Here is a 13,685-nt window from a genome sequence, read left to right as displayed (position 1 = left end):
CTATAGTTCATGTTGATTATTTTTTGCTGATAGGGCAGATTTTGGAAGCAATTGTTACTTGAAGTTCCTAAACCTGACTGTTTTGCCAACCTGACTGTCCCATCTCAGCCTGTCAGTTATAGCTTCTAATGCTAACGGACTCTTGCTACACAAATATTGCAGCCCCCTCATAGAGGAACATGGGGGATCAGATTGGTAATATAAAAGCATTGGACAAATACTTTTATGGCAAAATTATAAATAGCATGCAAAGACAATGTAATGATATATGTAAAAAAGTTTGATTTTTGATGTCAGTATCTCTTTAAGGTTATAAAAATATACACACTATGTATAAAGAACATAAGAAAACCATTCAAAGACAGACTTTTTTTTCATAATATATTTTTCAGTTTTTAAACATATTGCAAGTTTTTAAACATATAGGATCACAAGTTTACATGGCTTTGAGGCTAATGTCATCTATTATAACATCTCCACTGGTGTGGATTGCTGTAAGGGCTGTGATAGGATGCATCCGGGCCTTAAATTCCACCAAAAATGTACCATTCAAAAATATCTTGAAGAAATTTTCCTCACATTGGAACTCAACCTAAAAGAAAACATGGTATAATTTTTAATGCATAGAAAGTTAATAGACATGTTAATAATACAGTACTCAGTCTTAACTGCAAAATGAATATAATGAACAATAAAAGGTTATACAAAAGGACATATTGCTTCTTAAATAAAAGTTATATAATAAAGTTATTAGCAAAAGTCCATGTAGAAGTCAATGGGAGTTGTCCTAAGCAAAAATGTTCCCCTTTTTTTAAATTGAATTTTTCAATTTTTTTTGAGTTTGCAGACTCATTGAAAATGACAAGAAAAATATGAATTCATTGCATTTGAGTTTTTTCATGGTTTGATTCAATCAAGTTTTTTGCAATCAAATTTTTTTAAAAATAAACATTTATGTTTAATAAAATTTCAAGTTTATTCGAATTGGAAAAAAAATTATCACACTTGCAAATTGTGCAAAATTGTGATTTTTGTTTTGCCAAAATGTTGCACGATTTCTGAAATAAATGATAAAAAAAAAGTAAACTGTTCTTTATGCAAACAAAACCATGAAATCACTGAAACCACAAAACCATTGCACAGCTAAGTGATTTAATTTGTTAGTTAACTAGCTGCAATCAGCTCTGATTCCCCAGTCCTGTGTACAGGAGTGGCCCAGCTTGTTCTCCCTATATCTTAAGAACCTCATTTGGGAAAGCAGCGCAAAAGAGAATCCTTCCAATGTTAATCATGCACAAGTGAACTGAAAAGGGAGTTTAACAAGGAGTTTAGCAACTAGGGAGCAATGGCAGAAGACCGGCCAGCCTCTGTCCAGGAGAATCGGGACCCAGTTTCCTGGATATACCTGCATAATGTCAAGGTAACATCTTCCTTTAGCCCTCCAGCTGGCTGTCCCTACTCTATAGTAATCTATTACTCTCTGCTCCATTCAACACACTGCTGCTCTTATAATATTTATACATTTTTGAAAAATCGAGTACCTCCAACTAATACCTCGCAAAACCATAACAATTTCAAATCATACTCCCACCTCCTCTCCTTACTGCTATACTTGCGGCAGGCGATATCTCTCCAAATCCTTGTCCCTGCCGTATACCTGGTCGCCCATGCAATGCTTCTGTTCTGGTAAAACCCTCACAAACTACTAACCTGTCTAACCTTATTCAAATACCCACTCTCTCCTCTTCTTATCTCCCTTCTTAATACCCGCTCTGTAACTAACAAAGCCGATTTAATTCATGATCTGTTTTGCTCTAAGTCCTTTCACCTGTTTGCCATAACAGAGACCTGGCTCTCTCAGAATGATAATGCTATTGAGGGAGCTCTCTTACGACAGTCTTTCCTTTTCTAATACTCCCCGCATTACTGACTGTGGGGGAGGAGTAGGGGTTCTGCCAGGCCCGGATTTGTGGCGAGGCCACAAAGGCCCGGGCCTAGGGCGGCAAACATTTAGGGGCGGCATGCCGCCCCGCCGCACCGGAGTTCTGCTCCCATACGGAGCAGCGGGGACCTCTCCCCGCTGCTCCGTATGTGTTCATATCGGCGCCCGCAAAAATGCGCATGCGTGCGCTGGGGTTTCCTTCTTTTGAGGTGCATGCGGTTAAGCTGTTCCACGCTCTTTCTGTGCGGGTGGCAGTTGTTTACAGACCTCCTCCTTGGCTACATTTCTCTCTGACTTTGAATCCTGGCTTTCTTTTTTTCTATGCTCTGACACCCCTGCAATTATTTCAGGTGATTTCAACAGGGCTGTGGAGTCGGTAGATAAATTCTCCGACTCCTCAGTTTCTGATACATCCGACTCCGACTCCACGACTCCGACTCCTCTGTTTTTAATATGCTAATGTATTTTATACATCCAGGAAGGGGCAGGGGGGAAGGGGCACTTAGAACACAACTGAACTGATAATAAACTGATAGACAATTTTATCTATACTCCTACTCCTAATGATTTCCCTAGAATCCCATAGTCATGTTTAAAGTTTAAGTTAACATTACAGCTGAATTACAGCAGTTTTTCAAATGTTTTAAAGCTTCAGTCTTAAAGGAACAGTAACACCAAAAAATGTATATATTTCAAAGAAATTAAACTATAATGTACTGCTGCCCTGCACTGGTAAAAGTTTTGTGTTTGCTTCAGAAACATTACTAGAGTTTATATAAACCCTGGTGTGTAGCCATGGGGGCAGCCATTCAAAAGAAGAAAAGGCACAGGTTATATAGCAGCTAACAGATAAATCCTGTAGAATACAATGGTGTCTTATCTGTTATCTGCTATGTAACCTGTGCCTTTTCTCCTTTTTTCCAGCTGGAATGGCTGCCCCTGGGGCTACACAGCAGCTTATTTATATAAACTATAGTAGGGTTTCTGTAGCAAACACCCCAGCTGTACCAGTGCAGGAATGGCTGCCCCCGGGGCTACACAGCGGGGTATTTATATAAACTATAGTAGGGTTTCTGTAGCAAACACCCCAGTTTCACCAGTACAGGAACAGCTGCCCCCGGGGCTACACAGCAGGGTATTTATATAAACTATAGTAGGGTTTCTGTAGCAAACACCCCAGCTGTACCAGTGCAGGAACGGCTGCCCCCGGGGCTACACAGCGGGATATTTATATAAACTATAGAAGGGTTTCTGTAGCAAACACCCCAGCTGTACCGGTGCAGGAACGGCTGCCCCCGGGGCTACACAGCGGGGTATTTATATAAACTATAGTAGGGTTTCTGTAGCAAACACCCCAGTTTCACCAGTACAGGAACAGCTGCCCCCGGGGCTACACAGCGGGTTATATAGCAGCTAACAGATAAATCCTGTAGAATACAATGGTGTCTTATCTGTTATCTGCTATGTAACCTGTGCCTTTTCTCCTTTTTTCCAGCTGGAATGGCTGCCCCTGGGGCTACACAGCGGGGTATTTATATAAACTATAGTAGGGTTTCTGTAGCAAACACCCCAGCTGTACCAGTGCAGGAATGGCTGCCCCCGGGGCTACACAGCGGGGTATTTATATAAACTTTAGTAGGGTTTCTGTAGCAAACACCCCAGTTTCACCAGTACAGGAACAGCTGCCCCCGGGGCTACACAGCGGGTTATATAGCAGCTAACAGATAAATCCTGTAGAATACAATGGTGTCTTATCTGTTATCTGCTATGTAACCTGTGCCTTTTCTCCTTTTTTCCAGCTGGAATGGCTGCCCCTGGGGCTACACAGCGGGGTATTTATATAAACTATAGTAGGGTTTCTGTAGCAAACACCCCAGCTGTACCAGTGCAGGAATGGCTGCCCCCGGGGCTACACAGCGGGGTATTTATATAAACTATAGTAGGGTTTCTGTAGCAAACACCCCAGCTGTACCAGTGCAGGAATGGCTGCCCCCGGGGCTACACAGCGGGGTATTTATATAAACTTTAGTAGGGTTTCTGTAGAAAACACCCCAGTTTCACCAGTGCAGGAACGGCTGCCCCCGGGGCTACACAGCGGGGTACTTATATAAACTATAGTAGGGTTTCTGTAGCAAACACCCCAGTTTCACCAGTGCAGGGCCACAGTACATTATATTTCAATTACTTTAAAACACTTTAATTTTTTGGTGTTACTGTTCCTTTAAACTATTGACTATCCATTCCCTTCACGTATACAAGTATTTCTAGTCCTGCAAATGTTTTTTACTTAATTAGTTATCAGTGAGAGTTAGGTTTCCAGTGGGCATTGGGTTCCCTGTAACAGAGGAACACGACGCAGTGGAGCTGCCGCACCATAACGTACCATTTAGTGAAGCATACAGTCAATGAAAAGCTTCATGGTCACTCAATGTGTTTGTTTATGCACTGCGTGCATTGGGCTTTATTCTTATAGCAGAGAAGTAATTAATTATGACTGTTTGTGAATTGGGACATTTAAACTTACTTTATTTTTTTTATTCCCATTTAAATTTAGTAGGAGTCGGAGTCGGTTCATTTTTTGCCGACTCAGACTCCAGGTACCCAAAATTGCCTCCGACTCTACAGCCCTATACTGTAGATCAGTGCTGTCCAACTTCTGTTGTACCGAGGGCCGGAATTTTTCCGACCTACGTGGTGGAGGGCCGATAATGGAAGCCAGTTTTGACCACTCCCCTTTTTGAAACCGCACCCACTTGAAACCACACCCATGTTATCACATGACCATACCCATATTAATGGTTGTAGTACAGCAAAAACCTGCCATACTCTGCCTGCCCTACCCTGCCTGTGTGTACCATACTCTGCCTTCACTACCCTGCCTGTGTGTGCCATACTCTGCCTGCCCTACCCTGTCTGTGTGTGCCATACTCTGCCTGCCCTACCCTGTCTGTGTGTGCCATACTCTGCCTGCCCTACCCTGTCTGTGTGTGCCATACTCTGCCTTCCCTACCCTGCCTGTGTGTGCCATACTCTGCGTTCCCTACCCTGCCTGTGTGCCATGCTTTCACTGTGTGTGCCATTCTTGGCTGGTTTGTGCCATACTTGGCCTGTGTGTGCCATACTCTGCCTGTGTGTGCCATACTCTGCCTGTGTGTGCCATACTCTGCCTTCCCTGCCTGCATGTGCCATACTTTCACTGTGTTTGCCATTCTTGGCTGGTTTGTGCCATACTTGGCCTGTGTGTGCCATACTCTGCCTTCCCTACCCTGCCTGTGTGTGCCATACTCTGCTTGCCCTATGATGCTTGTGTGTATGGCACACACAGACTGCTACAGTCTGCACAATAACTATATATTAAAAAACTTTTTAATCGAAGTACCACCTCAGTATATGTTCTTTTTGTAGTGTGCAGGGATTATTTGTGGGTTTCTACTCTTGCTGAGGTGTGAACAGGGGAACAATGGGGGTGATTACAGCCTGAGCCTGAGGTGTGAACACTACAGGGGGTGAACAATGCAGAGATTAAAAGGTGTGAACAACACAAGGGATTATATATTTAAACAATGCAGCCTGATTACAGCCTGAATCTCAGGTGAGAACCATGCAGGGGGGGCAGTTAATCACAGTACTGATACCATTTAGATCTTACACAAGAGTAAGCCATCAAAGCAGCCAGACAGGTGGGGGGCCACACAGAGGGGGGTCGCGGGCCGCATGCGACCCCCCTCTGCACTTAGCAGTGAGCCTTTTCCTCTTTCAGATCATCATCATCTTATCTTTTTTTCTATCTCGCAAGCGTCTCCTTCTCCTTCTACTAACACTCAGCCTAAAACACTGATTCGCAGCACTCGAAGGGTTGATATAACTGCTCTCTCTAACTCTCTTAGTTCTAACCTCTCCTCCTTCTGTGCTTCCTCTGATCCTGAGTTACTGGTAATTACCTACCATTCTACTTTATCATCTGCAATAAACACACATGCCCCCCTGCAGCCGCAACATAGTTGTGCCCACAATCCCCGTCCCTGGCTTAACCCTCAGACGGGATTTCTGCGCTCCTGTGCACGATCTGCTGAGCACATTTTGAGGAAATCTCGCGTGAAAGCGCATTTCCTCCACTATAAATTTCTTATGGTGTGTCTCAATACTGCCCTATCCCAGGCCAAGCAAGTATACTATATATACTATATGTCCACCTACTACCTGCTCACTGGATCCTATGCCCTCATCCCTACTTAAACAGTGTGTCCCTGCCATTACTCCAGCTCATATTCAATTCCTCTCTGGCTTCTGGTACTTTTCCCTCTCTATTCAAAAAAGCATGTGTCAAACCCATTCTTAAAAAGGCTACACTGGACCTGTCCTGCATTTCTAACTACTGTCCCGTCTCTCACCTACCTCTAGCCTCTAAACTACTGGAACGTCTTGTCTTTTCTCTTGTCACTAACTTCCTCTGCACCCATTATCTGCTGGACCCCATGCAGTCTGGTTTTCGGCCTGTGCACTCCACTCCACTCCACCCAGATTGCCAAGTGCCTCCTGGCTATCTCCTACTGGATGAACCAACGCCAGCTCAAAATTAACCTAGCTAAAACAGAGCTCATGGTCTTCCCACCCAAACCTAGCCCTTCTCCTCTTCCTCCTTTCATCATTACTATTGATGGCATGACCATCAACCCTGTTAATTCTGCATGCTGCCTTGGGGTTATCTTTGACCAGTCACTCTCCTTCTCTAACCATATTAATAATACTGCCAAAACCTGCCATTTTTCCTCCGCAATATTGCCAAGCTACGCCTCTTTCTTTCACAAGTAACAGCTAAAACACTAATCCATGCCCTTATCCTTTCCCACTTAGATTACTGCAATCTCCTACTACCTGGCCTCCCAGACTCCCACCTCTCTCCCCTGCAATCAATCTTAAATTCTGCTGCCAGGATCCTCCTGCTCTCTCCGAAGAGAACCTGTTCAGCCTCACTTAAACTCTCTAGCATGGCTGCCTGTTAAGCAAAGGTTAGCATACAAAATCCTTCTGATAACATTCAAAGCCCTTCACTCCTCTGCTTCTCACGAAATTTCTTCACTAGTCTCTCTGCACGTTCTTGGTCGTCTCCTCCGCTCCTCTTAGAGCCTCCGTCTTTTTACACCATGCACTGCGCTCTCTTGTCTTAACCCTGTCTATCTTGCTGCTCCTTACCTCTGGAACTCTATCCCTAAATCCCTCTGTAGGGAACACTCACTAACTTTCTTTAAGAAAAAGCTCAGCTGTTACCTTCTAGAGAACTAAAACATTATTTTGCCTAGTCCTGTGTTTAAGGACCCATACCTGGTGCACCCTTACCTTCCAATTTGTGCCTGTATGTTACCCAACCACTTAGATTGTAAGCTCTACGGGGCAGAGACCTCCTTCATACTGTGTCTCATACCACATGGCACTTGTTCCCTGTGTATTTATATATATATATATATATGGTGTCCGCACTCCAAGGCTCAATATTCTGCGGGGTGCTAGCCAAAATTATGTATGTATAGAAAATAATCATCTGTGGCCAGCACACCCTTCAATGTTTTATCAAAAAAATTTTTATTGTAGATATATTGTTAAAACCAGGTTTTAACAGTATATCTACAATAAAAAAATTTTTGATAAAACATTGAAGGGTGTGCTGGCCACAGATGATTATTTTATATATATATATATATATATATATATATATTTATTGTATTTATTTATTATAACACTATCATTTTGTATTTTGTAAGATTGTACAGAGCTGCGTACCCTTGTGGCACTTTATAAATAAAGTTATACATACATACATAAATAAAGCAACATATAAGGGCTTATTTATTTAAAGAGTGAAGTTCATCTAGAATGAAATTCTGCCACTCTCCATTGATTTCTATGGCATGTTGAAAGGCATATTTATCAAAGGGGGAACTTTCACTTTCACCCATTGATAAGCAGCCTTTAAAAAACCCATTGTAATGATTGGAGAGTGGTGGAATTTCACTCTGGCAGACTGTGGCATCTCTAACTTCCCTTTTTGATAAATATGCCCCATTGTGTGAAGGTGAAAGGGGACACACTTACAATTATGTGAATGAAATTCCCATGAACCCTTTAAGTGCCATAGCAAAATTTATGACAGTGGCTGTAAAGGTGGCCATACGTGGTACAATAACAATCTTTCCTTTACCTACTGGTTGCAGGAACGATAGTTTGTCCACTCCTCCAAAGTTAAGATCTGAATTGTCAGATATACAAGTAGAAACAATATGAGATCAGACGACCAGTATCCCAGGCTTTTGCTGATATCAGTCGTCTCGTCAACCCAACATACTTGCATTGAATATCGTGCAAAATAGATTTACGTTTGCAAGGTCAAAAGGGATGCCCAGCAGGATCTGTAAAGCCACATCTTGGCTATCAGTGATACAGAAGCCACATGTATTTTATCTAGTCCCATAAAGGCATCCCCATTTATGTCTACAGGAAATGTGAATATCTCATTCCAGGGTTTTGCTGCCAGCACGAAAAGTTATGCTCTCTACATTTTCCATGAGTGTCTAATGTGTATATGATACTAAGGGATTATGGACGACTTACCTTAAATGTGCTACCTTTTTTTATTGGGTTTCCTTTAACCCTTTCTTCAGATTTCCAGCTTCCATTCTCACATGTGTTCAGCACTATAACATCTTCAAAGTAGCGTGGGTTAAAATGGAGAAATACATCATTTTCCTTCTTAAAATTGACTGAAAATCTAGAAATGAAATGTATATAATTGTTAGAAACTACCATACTCTTGCCACATAATTATTAAACTATTTCCAGGAAATTACAATTTGACACTTTAAGAACAAGTCAAACCTCTCAGAATACCAAAATGAAACAGTATTGTATTGTTTCTGTGCATAATCAGAGTAGCAATGATAACATACCTACCAAAATCGCCAAATGAATGGCCATTTTGATCACCATTCTGGCAAAAGGGCACAAGCTATGATCTGCTCATAACTAACCTTTTCAGTGGCATAGAAAACCGGGACATTTAGCAGGATTGTCCATTTTATATTTGGGTAAAAAAATCTTCCTATTTTCCTGCATTAAACTCAAAGGACTCATTTACTTCCCCCAGGGGCGCAAGGGGGTGCAAGAATGGCAGAGAGCCATGCAGAGGCATGAGAGCAAAACAGTTCAAAAAGTAAAAATTAAAAAAAAAAGTAGGAGAAAAACCCTGTATGCACAATTTCATTTTTCAAGGGAAAAGGGTTAATTCAGAATTATAGCAAGGGCCATAGGGATTCATAGATGTCACACAAAAAAACAGTTTAGTTCTAGCTAGTGAGTCAGCCTCCAGTACCTATATAGTACCTGTAGGAAAGGGGATGGAATCTGCAGAGTTTGTAAGGAACAAAGGTAGAAGTTTAAAGAGCCTTCATATTAGTTTTCCACCACCACTGTTTAAAGATGTTAGGCACCCCCCCCAGTGATTGTAATCGATTACCTGAAACCCCGGGGCATTGGACCCTGTTAGGAGAAAACTGCACCGGCCGGGGTGTACGTGAACAATCCGTGTTGGGAGAGGCAGTGAATGGGGTGGCCTTTGGGCGCCGCAAACTCAAATCCGGCTCTGGCTATAACTACACATATTTTACAGTTTGAATCAAAACAGTTTATGTTACAGTCAGTGCTGCTCCTGCCATGAAGCAAAGTGAGAACCTTGCAGCTTCCCTTGGACACACTCCAACGCTGAAGAGGTAAGTGCAGGGCAGGTGAGGGGGGCGGCATTGGGGCTACTACTTCAGATGGCAGCAGCCCCAGAAACGCTGCTGGTTACAGTTATGTGTCTAAAATGCAAAACAAGATAATTACCTTTGGGCATTGGGTTTGACTTGTCCTGTCACTGTTACTAAAGTATGTGGAATAAATCCACTATCAAGATCGTACACAACATTTTCTTTCTGTAAATACAAAGATTTGAGAATGAGAATTATCTTTAACAACTTTATTTATTTTCCCAGCTTATCAAAACATTTGAGTTTCTTAAGCTGGCCATACGTACACCGATGATATTGTATGAAACCTTGTTTCGTATGTCATTTAGTGCGTGTATGGCGAATCAACGAGACGACCAATATCGCAAAGGCTGCGGATATCGGTTGTCTCGTCGATCGGCCACGTTAAAAGACTTGGATCGGGCGCCATTGAAGTTGCCCGAACAAAATCTGCGTTCAGGATTTCTACCTCCACATATGACGATACAGCCCTGAACATCAGTGGGGGAAACAAACGAATTGCTACGTGTATGGCCACCTTTAGCCTCATTGAAAACCAATGTACCAATGAAATATTCTTCTTCACATTTTTTCTTAAGCTTGCATTCTAGAAGGAAAATTGTTCAAATCGTGGTTATTTCCAATTTTGATAAATTTGCCCCTGACTGTTTTTGGACTACATCTCTCAGCAACTGAACTGTTAGTTTGAGCTATATACATCTCACTGAACAGTGAGTTTTCACCTAAAAATATTAGTTTAATATACATTTAAAAACCAGGGATTAATGTGATACACATCAGCGATCTGTACTTACGTTAGCAGTCATGGTTTAACTAAAAAAAAAAAAATAGAGCATGTAAGCATAATACACCATAGTACACCAGACTTAGGGGTATATTTACCATACTGTGTAAAAAGTGGAGTAAAACATTACCGGTGATGTTGCCCAGGGCAACCTATCAGCAATTATTATTATTTTTCATACTGTTGCACAAAAGCCAGCGTCAAACATCCGAAAACCTCCAACAATTCAAAGAAAGATCTTCCAGGGAAGGGAAGGGACATACGCCTTTGACTGGCATTGTTGGAGTTTGGTCACACAGTAAATCTTGGTAAAGTCTAATGTTAAAATTCAGCAACATGCAAGAAATACTAGGACGGTGCCAGCAAAACTGCAACAAACATGCGGGAACATTCCAATTCAATGGCATATAGTGAATTATGATGGGACTCAACTACATGCGTGGAATGATGAAGCTTGAACATACAACTTGCAAGTACTTTAGAAGCTATTGTGTTTATCAGCATATAACAGTTCTTGTGGCATGGGACGGGAGAGGAATTTGGACCCTGTGTGTATAATTGTGCATAGCTGATATATTCCCATCCTATTGCATGAAGCTGCTTCTTTGTATATATATTTATATGCATACTTTGCACCATTTTTCCAAAGTATGCGGCATGGTAGTAGCCTACCAGGGACAAAGCTGACTTCTTGTCACTCACTCCCAGGAGGGGCTGAGCAACAGGGGGGGCCCGGACTGTGGTGTATGCTGTTATCTATGGTGCTTAGTGCTCTAATTAAAATACCTAACTACATGATGGGTGCTAATTTGAAAGTTAAAGGAACAGTAACACCAAAAAATGAAAGAGCTTTAAAGTAATAAAAATATAATGCACTGTTGCCCTGCACTGGTAAACAAGTGTGTTTGCTACAGTAACACTACTATAATGTATATAATAAGCTGCTGTGTAGCCACGGGGGCAGCCATTCAAGCTGGAAAAAAGGAGAAAAGGCACAGGTTACTTAGCAGATAACTAGATAAGTTCTGTAGAATACAATAGTGTTTTATCTGTTATCTGCTATGTGCCTGTGCCTTTTCTCCTTTGAATGGCTGCCTCCATGGCTACATAGCAGCTTATTTATATAAATTATAGTAGACTTCCTGAAGTAAACACACAACTTTTAGGGCTCTAGCACACGGGGAGATTAGTCGCCCGCGACAAAACTCCCTGTTCGCAGGCGATTAATCTCCCTGAGTTGCCATCACCTGCCATCCCACCGGCGAAAATGTAAGTCGCTGGTGGGATGGCACACGCGGCGGCGCGATTTAGGCAAATCGCCGAAGTTGCCTCCCGAGGCTTTTTCGGCGATTAGTCGCGGGCGACTAATCTCCCTGTGTGCCAAAGCCCTTACCAGTGCAGGGCAGCAGCACATTATATTTTAGTTACTTTTATACACTATCATTTTTTGGTGTTACTGTTCCTTTAAAAGAAAGAAAGCAGAAGACAATGGGGGTCCAATGTTGCAGTAGCAACATTGTAGCACATGGCCCCTCCTTAATAAATAACTGGTAATTTAGAATGAAATAGTTATACATTCACCAATGTGAATCATATATAATAGCTGTGTAAATATGTTTGTGATAAAAAAGGATAATTAAACCTTTTGATATTTCTTTTGGATAGTGTGAATATGCTGAGCAAAACTATGCTAAAACAGGTACAGCTTTGGCTTAAAAATCTGTACAAACTCACCTACCTATCACTGGTTTACATTCTTGATTTAAGCTTTGTTATGTTATAGAATGGCCAATTCCTAGCAACTTATCATTTGTTCTTCAATTTTATAGTTTTTGAATTATTTGCTTTTCTCTTCTGACTCTATCCAGCTTTCCAATGTGGGTCACAGTGACCCCGGCAGCTAGAAACTATTGCTCCGTGAGGCTACAATTCTAATGTTATTGTTTCCTTTTATTACTTATCTTTTTATACAAGTTGTCTCCTTCATATTTCAGTTTCTTCTTCAAACCACTGCCTGGTTGCTAGGCTAAATTGCACCTTAGCAACCAGATAGCTGCTGAAACTCCAAACTGGAGAGCTGCTAAACAAAAAGCTAAATAATTCAAAAACTAAAATAATATAAAATTAAGAACAATTGCAAACTGTCTCAGTATATTACTCTTTACATGAAACTAAAAGTAAATTCAAAGGTGAACAACCCTTGAACCCCTAAACAAACTTTAAGTTTAAAAATACAGAAAGATATAATAAACAACAAAAAATATAATTTACAACTAAATGCACGGAAGATATCATTTTACTGTACAAAATATGGCTAATAACAAGAGTTAGGAATTGTTTAACATATAGCATTAATTCTAATCTAGTTTCCATTGGAATTTATGTTCTTGGGAGAGATTTCTTACCACAGCAATCTCACTGTTGTCTCTGGCAAATGTGGAAACATCAATTATGGAGAGATTTTATCTCATTTAAAGTACATAAATCATGTCAAAATCTATTTGTTCAAACATTCTCATCTGACTGACGCTGAGTGAGTAGCACATGTTTAAGAGAAGATTCTGTACAAACAGGGCAGGTGTCTTAAAGTAATTAAAAATGGTTTGTTACAGTAAATTGCAAACAGCACATAAAAAAATAAGGATAACCACTAGTTGAACCATAGGGGCCGATTCAATAATGTAGGAATCTGAATCACGAAATCTGATCATTTCTGATGATCGCAAATGTGACGAAAATTCTTTTCATTTGAATGTGAAAATTTCGTACTTACGATCCGAAAGCTTCGAAATTTTCATATTGAAACGATTGTTTACGTAAGGTGATCTGATAGTCACAAAATTTTCGTATCCCAACGATCTTAAATGGCGTGAAACCCTTTCTGACTTCAATGCATGATGTGGGAAGCTTTCCAAAGCCTCAATGGCACTCTGCAGTTCCAACCTGGCCAAAAGAAAGTCACATTACTGAAGCTTGAATGAATTCCGAAACTTTTGTGCTCGTTGAGTCAATTATGATTTTGTCGCACAAATTGTTGTGAAAAGTACGAAAAAGTTGCACAAATTAACTAAAATATTGTAGAAAATACGCACAGTTCTGAAACTTGGAAAGAATACAAATTTTTTGTAATCGTACTTTGATAAATGGGCCCCATTGTCTT

The 13,685-nt window shown here is 41.0% G+C and overlaps 1 protein-coding gene across 1 annotated transcript; it reads right to left on the bottom strand.

Moving 5' to 3' along the window:
- Positions 1-367: 367 nt before the first annotated feature.
- Positions 368-13,019, bottom strand: LOC116406955 (galectin-3-like). The gene is made up of 5 exons (XM_031892157.1): positions 12,931-13,019; positions 10,536-10,554; positions 9,818-9,906; positions 8,549-8,705; positions 368-592 (listed from the first exon to the last, which is right to left on the bottom strand). The coding sequence occupies exons 2-5, from the start codon at positions 10,545-10,547 to the stop codon at positions 437-439; spliced, it is 414 nt and encodes a 137-aa protein (XP_031748017.1). The 5' UTR covers positions 10,548-10,554; positions 12,931-13,019; the 3' UTR covers positions 368-436.
- Positions 13,020-13,685: the final 666 nt, after the last annotated feature.

Source organism: Xenopus tropicalis, chromosome 8 (assembly GCF_000004195.4).
Source record: "Xenopus tropicalis strain Nigerian chromosome 8, UCB_Xtro_10.0, whole genome shotgun sequence".
NCBI lineage: Eukaryota > Metazoa > Chordata > Amphibia > Anura > Pipidae > Xenopus > Xenopus tropicalis.
Note: the sequence above shows the minus strand (reverse complement) of the source record. Positions and strands in the feature narration are given on the sequence as shown.